This window comes from Herpailurus yagouaroundi, unplaced genomic scaffold, assembly GCF_014898765.1.
Source record: "Herpailurus yagouaroundi ecotype Mexico unplaced genomic scaffold, PumYag 191, whole genome shotgun sequence".
Taxonomy (NCBI): domain Eukaryota; kingdom Metazoa; phylum Chordata; class Mammalia; order Carnivora; family Felidae; genus Herpailurus; species Herpailurus yagouaroundi.
Genome location: NW_024412422.1, coordinates 5234556 through 5247973, shown reverse-complemented (window position 1 = coordinate 5247973; position 13418 = coordinate 5234556). Strand labels below are relative to the sequence as shown.

Here is a 13418-nt window from a genome sequence, read left to right as displayed (position 1 = left end):
CTACTGTCTCTTTTTCTTAATGAAAACCCTGGAGGTGAAACTAGGGAAATTTTGGCCATACCCTCTCCTCTGAGGGTTTATTTGTGATTCTAGACTCTTACTTTCTGGGATTAGTGTTGAATTGGGATGGGGTAGAAGATGGGGAGAGAGATCTAAAAGTAACTCCCCCTGTAATCCTGATTTCCCCCTCAAATCCCTCTCCCTACCCGCTTTACTTTTCCCAAAGGGACTCCTCTCCTGAGACAAGCTATTTTAATTTAACATTTCTTAACCACTTTTCAGTGGTTACAGCTGAATTCGCCAGGAGTGGATGGGATGGGGTGGGGTGGGGTGGGGACACTTTTTCCTTTGGACGGGTTTGGCAAAGGAGACATTGGGCTGGCTGGCTGTGAGGCACAAAAGAAATCTTCCTTACAGCGCCACATGCACAGATGTATCGCTGCGCCCCTCTGCGGGCGGGGACCCGGCTTGGCAGATGGCGAGAAGCCGAACTGGGTAGGGATTGTCCATCAAATGGCACTTTCTGGGTGGCGGGGATCTCGCGGCGTCCAGGCGCAAAGAGGAATACAAGGGACCCCCTTTGCTGGCCTAGGCAGTGCCTCCCACAAGTGAGGGGGTCATGTTGGTTTGGGCGGATAGGTTAAGTTTGTTTTTTTTTTTACTTCCCTCTTCAATAAAAGATCCGCTACAAGACTTGCGAAGGGGCTGAGAAGGGAGGTGGCCGGGCCCAGAGGGCACCTGCTATGGTTGGCGAGGAGAGCAGGCTGGGAAGCAAGATCTCCTGCACGGTTCAGTTCGGGGGTGCCGGGATTGCTTCTCTGAGGGGTCAGCGCTGCAACTCTGTCGCCTCGGGGCAGCGGTGACAGGCACACGCCCCGCCCTTTCTCCTCCCAAGACCTGCGGGCTTTTGTTATGCAGATGGCGGCAGGAGGCTGTGCCGGAGGAGGAGGGGGTTGGTGGGGAGGAGGAGAGACGGAGAGGGGGGAGGAAAGTACAGCTCGCGCGACCAGCCTCCTCTTCCAACGTCACATTGTGCGAGAGACAAAACCCGGGCGCGCCTGAGCTCACACGCGCACGCACACACAGACGACCCTGTCGCCTCTTCTCTCCTGGCGCTGCCGAGAAAGCCAGCCCTGCCTTCCCTTCCTGGGGCGCGGAGGCTCAGCAAGCTCAGAGCTCAGCCCAGAGACAACACAGAAGGCGAAGAAAGACGGTGGATAAGCCTTCTTTCTCCCCTGCCTGCCCGGGCTGAGGCGCCCCATCCCCCGCCCTGAACCCCGATCTCTCCCACCCCACCCCTCTCGCTTCCACGCGAACTGAGCCCGGAGCCCGGTGTGCCCCCGTTTGGAATCCACGTTTCAGCACTTCGGACAGCTCCCGGGCGCCCCGGGCCCCTTTGGGTTGGCTATGGCGAGCGTTCAGCAAGGCGAGAAGCAGCTTTTTGAGAAGTTCTGGCGAGGAACCTTTAAAGCTGTGGCCACCCCGCGTCCCGAGAGCATCATTGTCGCCAGTATCACGGCCCGCAAGCCGCTGCCAAGGTAATGACCTCCTTCTTAAGAGAGAAGAGACCCTGATGGTCCTTCCTTCTGGCCTGTGTGCCCCAGAGCCCTGAAGGGTGGATGCAGGCGGCTGGGCCAGGGCGCCTGTCTTTTCCCGTCACTACTCGGTATCTCCCGCTGGAACATGGGAACTAATTGCCTGTGTGAGGTGGCGGCTGGTGAGAAGGGACAGGGAGTCTTCAGGGGGAGCAACACTCAATGGTCTGCTGACCTGGCAACTGCTATTTGAGAGATTTTGCTTTCTTAGGGTGGGCAGTGTAGGTGAGATAGGACTTAACTAAGAAACTTTTCTTGGTATCAGAGCCCAGAGGATGGGGGGAGGGGGCGGGCAAAGGAATGGTGGATTCAGGGTGGTCGGGGGTGTTGTACAAGAAGAGAAAAAGAGGGCTGAACAAGCTCTCAGCAGTGTTCAGAGGTAACGGCACATTTCTATCCTCAGCTCAGAAACTAGCGAGCTCTGAACATTCGACAAAAGCCCATATGCTGTTCCCTCAAATACAGCCTAAACAGCACCCTCCTCCACGCCTTTCTGGCTGCCACCGTTGCTGAATCCTCTCCTCTCCTGCATCCAAAACCAGTACTCTGAGCTCTGGAGTCAGGGGGGGGAGACTTCCAGGATCATGAAGATGATCTTGGAAGAGTTTTATTTGGTTTTCAAAAAGGATCTGATTGCTTTGAACTCAAGGAGGAGAACAGACCCTTAGATGGTGAAAACAGTGTGATGGGAGGAATAAGGGAAGAAAAGAAAGGCAGAAAGAAGGAGAAGAGGTTGTGGGGTGAAACGGAGAGGAGGTGGGGAAGAACATTCCAAGACAGAGAAAACCCAATCCTTTTCATAAAGCATCCAGTTTAGAGGAGTTTGAAAATGAAAGGAAGACTGTGCCCTCTGTCAGGGAAAATCAAGGCAGTAGGAAAACTCATCTTTTGCTGGTGTTGGATGAGTGGTTCGGTGGGAGAAAAAGAAAGAAGTGGACCAGGGGAGACCACTTGGAGGATTTATTGATCCTGGCTACATTAGAGAGTAGATTGAAAACATGTCTGTGAGAGTGGTTCAGAGAGAATGCCTGTTCTGGCACCACTGGATCTGAACTTTCCAGTGGGTATGGGGTGGATGACAGGGAATCCTATCTAAAGAAGCAAACTCAGACTGGAGAACTTTTCACAGTCTGATAGGAACCTAGCTCATACAGGTCTTTAGAAAAACAGGTACCTCATGTTGGGAATGGGTGGACTAGAGTCCGGATGTGGCAGGCTTCAAGCAGCAGCAGCAGCCAGTATTTGTGGATTGGGGAGGGCGGGGGGACACCTTGTGACACAGTCTGGAGAAAAGGAATCATAGCAGCAAATGCTATCAAAACCTGGTGTTTCTCTGCTTGAAGAAAGGTTCTTTGTAGAGAGTTTTGACGTCAGCAGTTTTATCTTCCTGGGTTTCAGCCATCCATTCCACCTTTGGAGTGAACCTATGTTGGCAAATCCATTGCTGTGTTAGCCAAAGAATATGCCCTTGTAGAAGAAACTAAAGACAATTTCATTGAAAACTACAAGTGTGACATTTGGTCCGGAGTCTTCCATATATTTAAGGGATGCAGCAAGAGGAGAGGAGATTCCTGGTGGTATTTTAATACAGAAAATACCTAAGTCCACCTGACCTGGCACGTTCACCCTTTCCCTGTCTGTCTGTGACACTGTCATGCCCCTTTCTTAGTCATATTCTCAATCATATGAATTGCCCAAAGTCTCCAAACCCTCATGCTTTCTGTAACAAATCTTAATATCATGCATCTGGTACTCTTATAGTAGCCAACCCTCCTCCCCCAGGTATCATTTTTCTCTAGGTATCATTTAATGTCCTGGGTCTCCTTTCCCCTGGAAACCACCCCTGGAGTGAAAGTCTGAGTCATAAGCCCCTAATTTATGTCATGCTGGGAAGGATCCCCTTCAATACTTCTGTAACAGGTGTGGCCTCTCTGTAGGATAGATTTGTTTTATAGCTGTTACTCCTGGTTTGGGGTGGAAAGTGAGTAGGGAGCTTTTGTATCCAAGTCTTCATGGAAGGCTGGGTTTGAGTGGTCTTTTAACAGACTGTCTATAAAACCGGAATCATCCCCATTCTCATTGAAGCCAGCCACATCCAGTGCGGAGGTCAATTTCTACCTCCTTTCTAATGTTGCATGCTTACTTAACAGTGGAAGTACCATGTTTCCAAAGCTGAGTTCTCAGGAAGCAAAGAGACAGAGACACTGGCATAGCATCAGCTGAGCACCAGTGGCTTCATCTAGAGGCAAGCTAGGGACTTGGTCTCATCAGAAATGTCTTTTAGTTCCATGAGTCAAGCCCAGCACATAGTTAGCAGATCTGTAGGGAGATGGGGGAAGGGGGTGGACGAAAACACCAGACAGTTCTGTTGGTTACACACTTAATATGTGTTTATAGATAAGGGTTACCCTTCATCTGAATGAACTTCCCCAGGATATTTTCAGTGTATCTCTGAGGATAATTTAGTACCAGGATAGAAGCTGACATTCAATTGGTTGATTTCATAGCACTATGCATACATCATACAATCGCACTCCAAGCAAAACCTCTCCTTACCTCCCCCCTTCCACTCCCCCACCCTCCATGAGGCATACTTGATGAGGCAATAGCTTTATATGTATCAAATTGCAAGCAGATGTCTGACTCAAATGTCAGAACAGTATAGCAGAGTGGGAGGCAGTATATCATAGTGGTTAAGGGCTCAGACTTGAGTTTCAGACAAACCTGGATTCCTGTTCTGGCTCTCCCATTTAGCTGAGTGTCTTAGACAAGTTTCTTTACCTTGCTGAGTCTGTTTTGTCAGCTGGAAAATAGAAATAATAATAGTAGCCATCTCAGACATTGAGTTATGAGGATTGAGTCAGGTAAAACACTTCCCACAGTGTGTGGTACATAGTGATTGCTTAACAGACATTGCTTCTAAAACAAACAGTTCAGAGTTTATAATGGCCAAAGGAAATGAACATTTTCTTTCAGTATTGTGTTCTTCAGGCCTGTTTCTCCCCCAAATAATGCTGGCAGTAAACATTATGGGATTTCAGCTTCTGACAGGCAATGCATTGAGATGGAATTAACACACAGGAGGTGGGTTGGGAGTGGTCCCATAATTCTCTTCCCTGAGGGAAGGTTAGCTGCTTTCTGATATGACTTTTTTAGTTATCGGGTGGAGGACTGCTGAAGAATCATCTAGATTCTGAATGGATTGGTATAACATCGCACAGAGTATTCTTTTCATTTGTGTAGCAATGACCAGGTACTATTGTCAATCTAAAGAAGGCTCAAACTCCTTGAAAATCACAGTTTGAACCCCTAGTTCCAATATAATTTATTATTCATATCAAGAGTGAAAAGGTTTGCTGTGAGTGGTTATCCAATGGAAGACCTAACAGGGACTACCCCAGAGGAACCAGGACGTATGGTTGCCATAATGAAGCCTCACCCTATACCAGCTGGAAGACAGTCAGCATGAATCAGTAAGACACTTGGAGAGTAAGAGACCCCTCTTTTGTCTCCACCAAAGAAGTATAGTCATTTTTCCTGACATTAATTAATTCTCTTTGTTAATTATTTGGTCCAGAAAAGTTTGCACCCAAAAAGTTAGGCTCAAAATGGAAAACTTAAGTGGTTGAGGCTAACTCCAACTGTAATAATCGTATCACCGCACAGTAGCTGAGGACTTAATGAATGAGTAAAAAACCCATTTGAAATTAGCGTATCAATTGTTTGTAGATGCAGGAGTGTTTGCAAAGGGCTAGAAAGGCGGCCCTCTTAAACAGCATAAGCAATTCTCTTTACAATTCTTTTGGCACGCTATTAATTTTCTTCGAAAATCCTTTCTATGCAGAATAGTCCAGAAGCAGACTTCAGCCCAGGTCTGTCTAAAGGATCATAAATTCCAAACTATTGGAGATTTTACTGCATAAAGGGAAAGATGGCCAAATTGTAAGGCAGGAAAAATGCCTTTGAACCGTTTAATTCCAGACTCCCCCTTTGTGCCAAGAGATCAGTTAGCACATTTGTGCTGACTCTGTCCTCGGGAGCAGAGTGAGGGGCAGCTGGGAGGTGATTTCCTGACAGCCTGTGGTTAAAAACCAAGGTACCAAGGGTTGTGGAGAATGCTTGCCCTGGCGATGAATGATCGTTTTTCCCTGGAAAGGGAGTGTTATTGTTTGGGTCGAACCTTTCTCCTTCTGAAAGGTGAAATTTGCTGAATGGTGTACAGGGGTCAGTGGGGGTATGGGGGCGTATTATTTCTGACACGGCTGTTTTCACTTGGCAACTGTGCTGTCTTAGAGACTCGGGCTGCGGTAGATGCTGAATGAAAGTTGGACGCATTAATTGAATGAGTCCACGCGGTCCAAATCCGTATCAGATTCGCTCTCTCCCAGCCCACCCCCACTCCTGACGGGCTGGGGATTCTGATCAATGCAGCCTAAGAGACACACACTCTGCAGATAGATTTGACTCTGACTAGTGTCAGAAGGAAGCTCTCTGGATATAGATGTCTGGCTGGCTGAGTGAGTAGACACGTCGGCTGGTGTGGGTACAGGAGGTTGGACTAAATACCACCTGGAAGTGTTTTCCAGGCCTGTGTGAACCTCTGTTAACTCCATCCCCACTCCAGGCCACCAGAAAAAAAAAAAAAGAGGGGGGAACACCCCTAAAAGCCTAACTCCTCTGATAAGGAAAGAAGCCTGGGTCACGCGCCTTCCCACACTGTGAGCACCTCCAGCATGCCGCAGGGGCACAATAAATTTTTTAAAATATCCTTTCTTCCAGAGTGGCTGGATTTACCTTCCTGTGAGGTGGAAAGGCTTTCAGGGGCTTAACAAAACCAGAGTTTCTTAATTGCTCGTTACCAAGACTTATCTGAGATGTGACAGAACAGCTCTGAAGGGGAGAACGTGGAACAGTTAAGAATTTGGGCTCTGAAGGGGTGCCTGGGTGGCTCAGTCAGTTAAGCATCCAACTTCAGCTCAGGTCATGATCTTGAGGTTTGTGAGTTCGAACCCCGCATAGAGCTCTGTGCTGACAGCTCAGAGCCTGGAGCCTGCTCTGGATCCTGTGTCTCCCTCTCTTCTCTGCCCCTCCTCCACTCACACTCTGTCTCTGTCTCTGTCTCTGTCTCTGTCTCTCTCTCTCGCATAAATAAACATTGAGAAACAAAAAAGAATTTGGGCTCTGAAGTCAGATCTGCTCAGGCTGAAATCCTGCTGTGCAATTCGTACCTTTGGAATCTGCTAATCACTTCAGCTCTCTATGCCTCAGTTTGCCCGGCTATGAAAGACTGATCTCATGGGGTCATAGTGAAGGGTGGATGAGATCATTTATATAAAGAACATGACACAGTGCCTGGCCAAGACCTCCATTTAACGTGCTCTTGTTACCAAGACATGAGTTACCTAATGAGATGTCGGGAGAGAGTACTAAGCCCCTCACCACCTGAGCTGGGTGGGCTGCTTGGTGGTGATGGTTGGGATTCCTTGGCCTTACCACTTGACCATCCCAGTGCTCTGTATAAGTTTTTGATGTGGTTTTAGGATTCCCTAAAGAGCCACTGGAGATGTGTAGAGCTGTTTTTAAAACATCTGACAAACCCCAATGGCAAACTAACCAAAACACATGTTTCCTTTTACTATTTTCAGACACTTAATAGCTCCATGACTTTTGGCCAGAACTTGACCTTCTCAATCTTGGTTTCCTCATCCATAAAATGGGGCTAATATTAGCAGCCCCCTCCAATAGCTGTTGAGAATATTGACTGGGCTAATTTATGGAAAGTGTTGTTTGGCACACAGTAAGGGCTCCATCAATGTTAGCTCTTACCATTAGTAATGAATTGCAGTTTTTATTATTACTATGCACCAGGCCCATCAAGGAGGAACAGATGAATGAAAGGCAGTCTCTCCCTTGGAGGGCCTCAGAGTTTAGCAGCAAAGGTGGGCACAGACACCAGTATATATGACATGAGGCAGATTGTCTTAAGTACTGTAATATAGGTAGCAATAAAGAAAAGGAGATGTGGAAAACCAGAGGAAGGAAGCACCCTCCTTGAGGCATGAAGTCTTTTGCTGATAGTCACACAGTTAGCCTTTGTTGTCTGACCTGTGAAATGGGAATGATTCTTTTATAAAATATTCTTTTATATTCTACAAATGCAAGGAACATCAGAATGATTAAGGTATTTGTCGCTAGTAGAGTCTCAAAAAAGACCTTCTCCCCGCCCCCCCCCCCCCGGAAGAAAAAGCAATTTACACTTTCTGGAGGGGACATTATCTGTTGTGGGGGAGGGGGTCATAGTGAGTGCTATTAAAGGAGGATTGTGGAAAGGAACTGCCCTTATATAAAATTTCCAACTCCTCTGTCATTGGCTCAAGCATGCAGACTCTGGTGTGGGCCATTAGGTTTCTTGTCCTTCATGGTCTAGCTCTGGCTGAAACAAAATCCAGTCTGCATTCCTTGAGCAGCCACCAATGGTGGGGGGATTGGAGTGAGCCCACACATGTTAAAGAGAAAATAACCCAGAGAGAATGAATCACCGAAGTGAAGAGGCCACATGTGGCTAAAAAATAAAGTTATGCTTCCATTAATTGGACACTTTCATTGAGCTCCTACTTGATATAGCCATGAACAACACCAGTCCCTGCTGTCATGAGGGAGAAAGGTAATAAATGAAGAAACAAACAAACAAACAAATCATATAAGGTCAGGTTGCAATGAGTGCTATAAAGAAGAATAAAGCAGGGGAACGAGACAGCAGGTGAGGATGGGGCTGCTTTGTTGGATGGAATGGTCCAGGGACCTGGATGCAAGGAGGGAGCAAGCCATGAGGATAACTGAGGGAAAAGTGTTTGAGACAGAGGGAGCACCAAGTGCAAAGGCCCTGAGGTGGAAGCATGCTTGGTGTATTTAAAGATAGCAAGGAAGTCAGTGTGGCTGGAGCAGAGTGAGTGACAGGAAGACTAACAGGGATGACTCCCTAGATGCAGGCAGGAAACATATCAAGCAATTAACATTGTAAGCCAGTTAAGGACTTCCCAGACCCTCGGCTTCTAGACTGAGAGCGGGAAGAGGGTAACAGGGGTGCTCCTGCCCTCTCCCTCGGGGTCCTGGGTCTGATCTGCTTCTCTTGGCTCCTCTCACTGACTCGAATGCAGCCAGGATGACTTTGAATAGCAGTGTTAGAAGCTTAGCTGGGCCCCTGCATGTGTTATGGACAAGCATGAAATTTACAATCTCTCTGATTGTGATCAATCAGATTAGGAAATTGAAAAACACACTGTTTAGACTTCCAAATAGCAGTGGCAAATCTTGTTCCCATGACGGTGAGGGTTCGGTCTATCTCTCATATCCATGCGTGCAAATTTAGACTATCCCTCTCACCCAGCCGCCCCCCTTCACTGCACACCTTTGAAGCTACAGTCTGCTTACTCTCAGTCTCTCCCTCTCTCTCCCTCCTCCCCCCCCCCCCCCATCTTCATTTGAGATTTTGCTGAGGGAGCTCCCATATGTCACAGCCTGTGTGCGGAGCTCCGTGAAATAAAACACAGAATTAAGATGTCATAGAGACAAAGCCAAACCAAATACAGGAACAATGTCGAACCCTAAAACAGTCATTAAGTAATTCACATCTACATGTGTCTGTTCAAAACAAATATTAAGATCCTCTGGACGCAAATGTTTCTCATCAGGAGAATCCCCTCGTCGCCGGATTCCCTGGGCTTACATCCCGCTGACAGCTTCGCTGAGCAGAAACACCAGTGGATCACTGTTCTCTGGCTTCATTAAAAGTTGAGCTTATGCAAGTGAGCTGGAATTTTAGAAGACAGTCACCACTCCTGCGGGAAGAGAGGTGCCATCTGGGCCTGAAGTGTGTATTCCTGGTGTGTGTGTGCACACTCACTCATGGGAGAAAGTGTGTTTTGGGCTCCTTATGGCATCATGGGCCCAGCCCTGTGCTAAGCAAGCATGTTTGCTCTGTTAGCTAATTCTGTCTTCACAGTAACTCTGGGAGAGATGTATTTTTAAGACTGTCTTAGAGATGAGGAAACTGAGGCTCAGAAAGTGGCAGTGACCTGCTCAAGGATGAATGGCTGGCAAGAGTCAGAATTGGGATAAGAACCCAGAGCTCTTGATAGATGTGTGTGTAGTCCAGTACACTTTGCAGAGGAGGAAAAACAGGCCAGGGAGGCGGTGATGGCGTGTCTTATTCAAGGTCATACAGTTTGTTAAGAGGTGAACCTAGGATCTGAACTCGGGTCTGACTGATTACAACTACATTCTTCTCTACCTGCTGTACATCCTGTCACTGTGGTTTGGCTTTTAAGGTTGTGGGTGTTTTTGTTTCATCTTGCTCATCTTGTTTTATGTCCAGTCGGCTTAGGCAATAGCTACTGTTACAATCCCAACTCACGCCACTCTCTAGAACGCTGCCTTGCCCTCCTTACCCATTCTCCACATCAAGCCAGAAGAACCTCTTTGAAAAGCAAGTCAGACCACATATACCCCCTCCACCCATCTAAAGCCCTCATCACTGACCCTTGGTTTGCAGAATACAGAGCTGATCCCCTGCTAAGGCCTAAATATTCTCCATGGTCTAGCTTCTGCCCACCTCCCCAAGATTGTTTCTGAAATGCTTACCCTCATTCCTTCTGTTCGGCCATATCCCTCTCATTTGAGTCATCCAGATTTCCCATGCCCTTTCTACCATAGGGCCTTTGCACATGATGCCAGGAAAGCCCCCCCTCTCCCCTGGTGGCTAATTTATATCTACCGCACTTTCTGATCTCAGCTCAAATGCCATTTCCTCAGGGATTCCTTCCACAATGCTGTCTGAGTTACAGACTTTCTTATCATCCCAGTACCTCTTGTGATTCTCAACATGCCTGTAATTTTATATTGATTTGTGAGATCATTGTTAAAGTGTACCTCTCCTAAGAGACTGAAAGCATCATGGGGACAGGGACTACGTCTATGTGCTCATTGGTGATCGCTCTCATCTGACACAGGGCAGGAGGCTAAGCAAGTGCTTGTTGAATGCATGAATTATAACACTTTCCCCTCATCAAGTCACTTTCACACCTAATAGTCAAGCATATGGAATTGCCAGTATTAAAAAACAGCAATATTAATTCCTTTGATTTGCAAGAGAAACATTGGAACTGCTGAGGACAGGACCACGTCTGTCTCTTTCCTGGCTGTATCTCAGCACCTAGGACAGTGGTCCACAGTTGAGGATCTTTGTTGAATGAACAAATAATGAGGACGTGCAGAAATAAACACATGGTACTGAAGGGGAAACCCAGAAACTTACAGACGTATGGCATCAGAATTTTAAAAAAATTTTCTTTTAACATTTATTTAGTTTTGAGAGACAGCATGAGTGGGGGAGGGTCAGAGAGAGGGAGACACAGAATATGAAGCAGGCTCCAGGCTCTGAGCTGTCAGTGCAGAGCCCGACGCAGGGCTCAAACTCACAAACCATGAGATCATGACCTGAGTTGAGGCTGGCCGCATAACTGACTGAGCCACCCAGGAGCCCCCAACATCAGAATTTTAGAGCTAAAGAGACTTTCAAGATCATCCAATCTCCTCCATGAGGAGGTCTGAGGGCTATGTTTTATACTATGTGTAATGTATTGGAACCACAGTGTGCATGTATTTCTTACTGAAATCGATGTAAGATCAAAAGATCTTTAGGAACAGGGTGCCTGGGTGGCTCAGTTGGTTAAGCGTCTGACTCTGGTTTCAGCTCAGATCGTGATCTCACCATTTGTGGGTTGAAGCCCTGCATCCAGCTTTGTGCTGGCAGCACGGAGCTTGCTTGGGATTCTCTGTCTCCCTCTCTCTGTCCCTCTCTGCCCCTCCCCCACTGGCACTGTCTCTTGTCACTCTCAAAATAAATAAATAAACTTTTTTTTAAGTGCTTAAAAAAAAGGTCTTTAGGACTCACTGCTCTAATTCAGATCTTCATTTTGCAGATGGGGGACTGAGACCCACAAAGGGAGAAGGATTTGCCCAAGTTTCATAGCCTGAGTCAGCCTGGGTGAGCTCTGGGTTCAGTGAAGTGGTGTTTGCCCAATGTCGTGTTTGTGTTTGAACTTCCCTGCTGTGATCAGGTGACCAGACACTGCTCTCTCTTGCCACCTTATCCCCTACTGTGAGATAAGGCATCCTGCCCCATAAAGACCTCCTGTGTCATATGCTGCCTGAAGCCTGGTCTGGGAATCCTGATGAGATGTCCATCTGTACCCATCCTGTGCCTAACAGAGCAGGTGAGCAGCTCTGGCTGTTTCTGGGATCATGTTTCAGAGCTTCCAGCTGATAAGGAGGATTTTGTTTGGCCAGCTTCCCTTGCACAGCCAGGTGGCAGGTGATTCTGGGGCTCAGCCCACTCCCATAAGGGGTAGGTGTCTGTGCAGTGGTGCAGGATGGGCTCAGGGCCACTGTTCACCATGTGGAGAGCTGTTTCCAGCAGGAACCCACCATCATAACAGCACCTTCTATTGGTCAGCTCCTTCCAAACCAGTGTCGTGTTGCTGCGGCATTCAGCCTGCAGTCAGGATGGGAGGGCCAGAGGGCATCTTTGAGGAACTCAAAGATGGGGAAGCTGAGGCACAGAAAGAGCAAAGGAAGCTTCACGGAGCATCAGAAGGTTACTTGCGGAGTTATAGCTGAGATATGGGCCACTTGACACCCAACCCTAAGATATCAGAGTGCTCAGAGTTCCTTGGGGAAGAAAGCAGAAAAACGAATTTATTCCCATTGTACAAATAGGATGAGTGAGGCTCAGAGATGTGAAATGACTTGTCTGAAGTCATATCATGAAATAAAGCTGCGTCATCATTGTTCATTCTCATTTGGCCCTCACAACAGTAAGTTCCAGTTTTGTGTCCATTTTGCAAATGAATAACTGAGGCTCAAGGTCTCCAGGAACAAACCCCGGGTCTCTTGACTCCAAGTTCAGGGTCTCCATCCCACCGTGGGACAATATCTCCGACCCACGAGCTTCTGCACTGAGAATGGATCCAAACTCATTCCTATCAGAAACAAAGAATCGTGATTGCCAGGATCCCTTTTTTAACTTATGCAAAGGATTTTATATCTCCCTTCTGATTGTTCATTCATACCTCCATCCAGCAGAGAACTTCTACTCAGGCAAAGCATAATAATGAATAAAATTTTCTCTTACTCTCAAGTTGTTTACCTGTCTATAAATGTATAAAAAAAGACATGTCTATAAATAACAAGCAGTTAGCAGGCAGGGCAAGAGTTAATGTCATCAAAAAGTGAATCAAAGTCCAAACAGGTAAAGCGACTTGCCCAAGATCATACAAGTTAGCTGTGATGCCGTGCAATTTTAGATCTCTCCTATTCAATAAACCAAGATCTATGCTAGGCAGTTTGTAGATATTATTTCACTTTATCCTCATGCCAACCCTATGCAGTAGATACCGTTGTCCCCATTTTGTAGGTGGTAGAAGTGAGGTTCAGAGGATGTAAGCAATTTGGCCAGGGCTCTCACCTTGTGAGGGTCTGAGTTAGAATTACAGCCCAGATGTACTGCTCCAGACTTCTCTCTTACCCAACATTTTCTTCCCCAGAGGCGAGATATGGAGCACAAAATGTCACTTGTGAGACCTAGCTATTCTCCTGCTTTTAAGGTTCTAGATGATCACGCTGGTGGAGGCTTACTCCAAGACTGGGCTCAGGCAGAAGGGCATGGGCCTGTCCAGCAGTGACACTGACCTCACCGGGGTGGATGAGGGCTTGCCCCAGGGTATTGATGGTTCCCTCCCACACTGGGCAATCACTCAGAATGAG

General features: G+C 47.2%; 1 protein-coding gene across 2 annotated transcripts in view; it reads left to right on the top strand.

The window, feature by feature from the left end:
• The first annotated feature begins 993 nt into the window (after positions 1-993).
• The window catches only part of SRRM4 (serine/arginine repetitive matrix 4), a 151086-nt gene continuing 138661 nt past the window's right edge, over positions 994-13418 (top strand). The window contains exon 1 of one of the 2 annotated variants that reach the window (XM_040443745.1): positions 994-1538. In XM_040443745.1, coding sequence (XP_040299679.1) covers positions 1408-1538 — 131 coding nt within the window. In that variant the 5' untranslated portion in view covers positions 994-1407. The remainder of the gene's footprint in view (positions 1539-13418) is intronic. The other variant, XM_040443744.1, reaches the window with a different exon arrangement.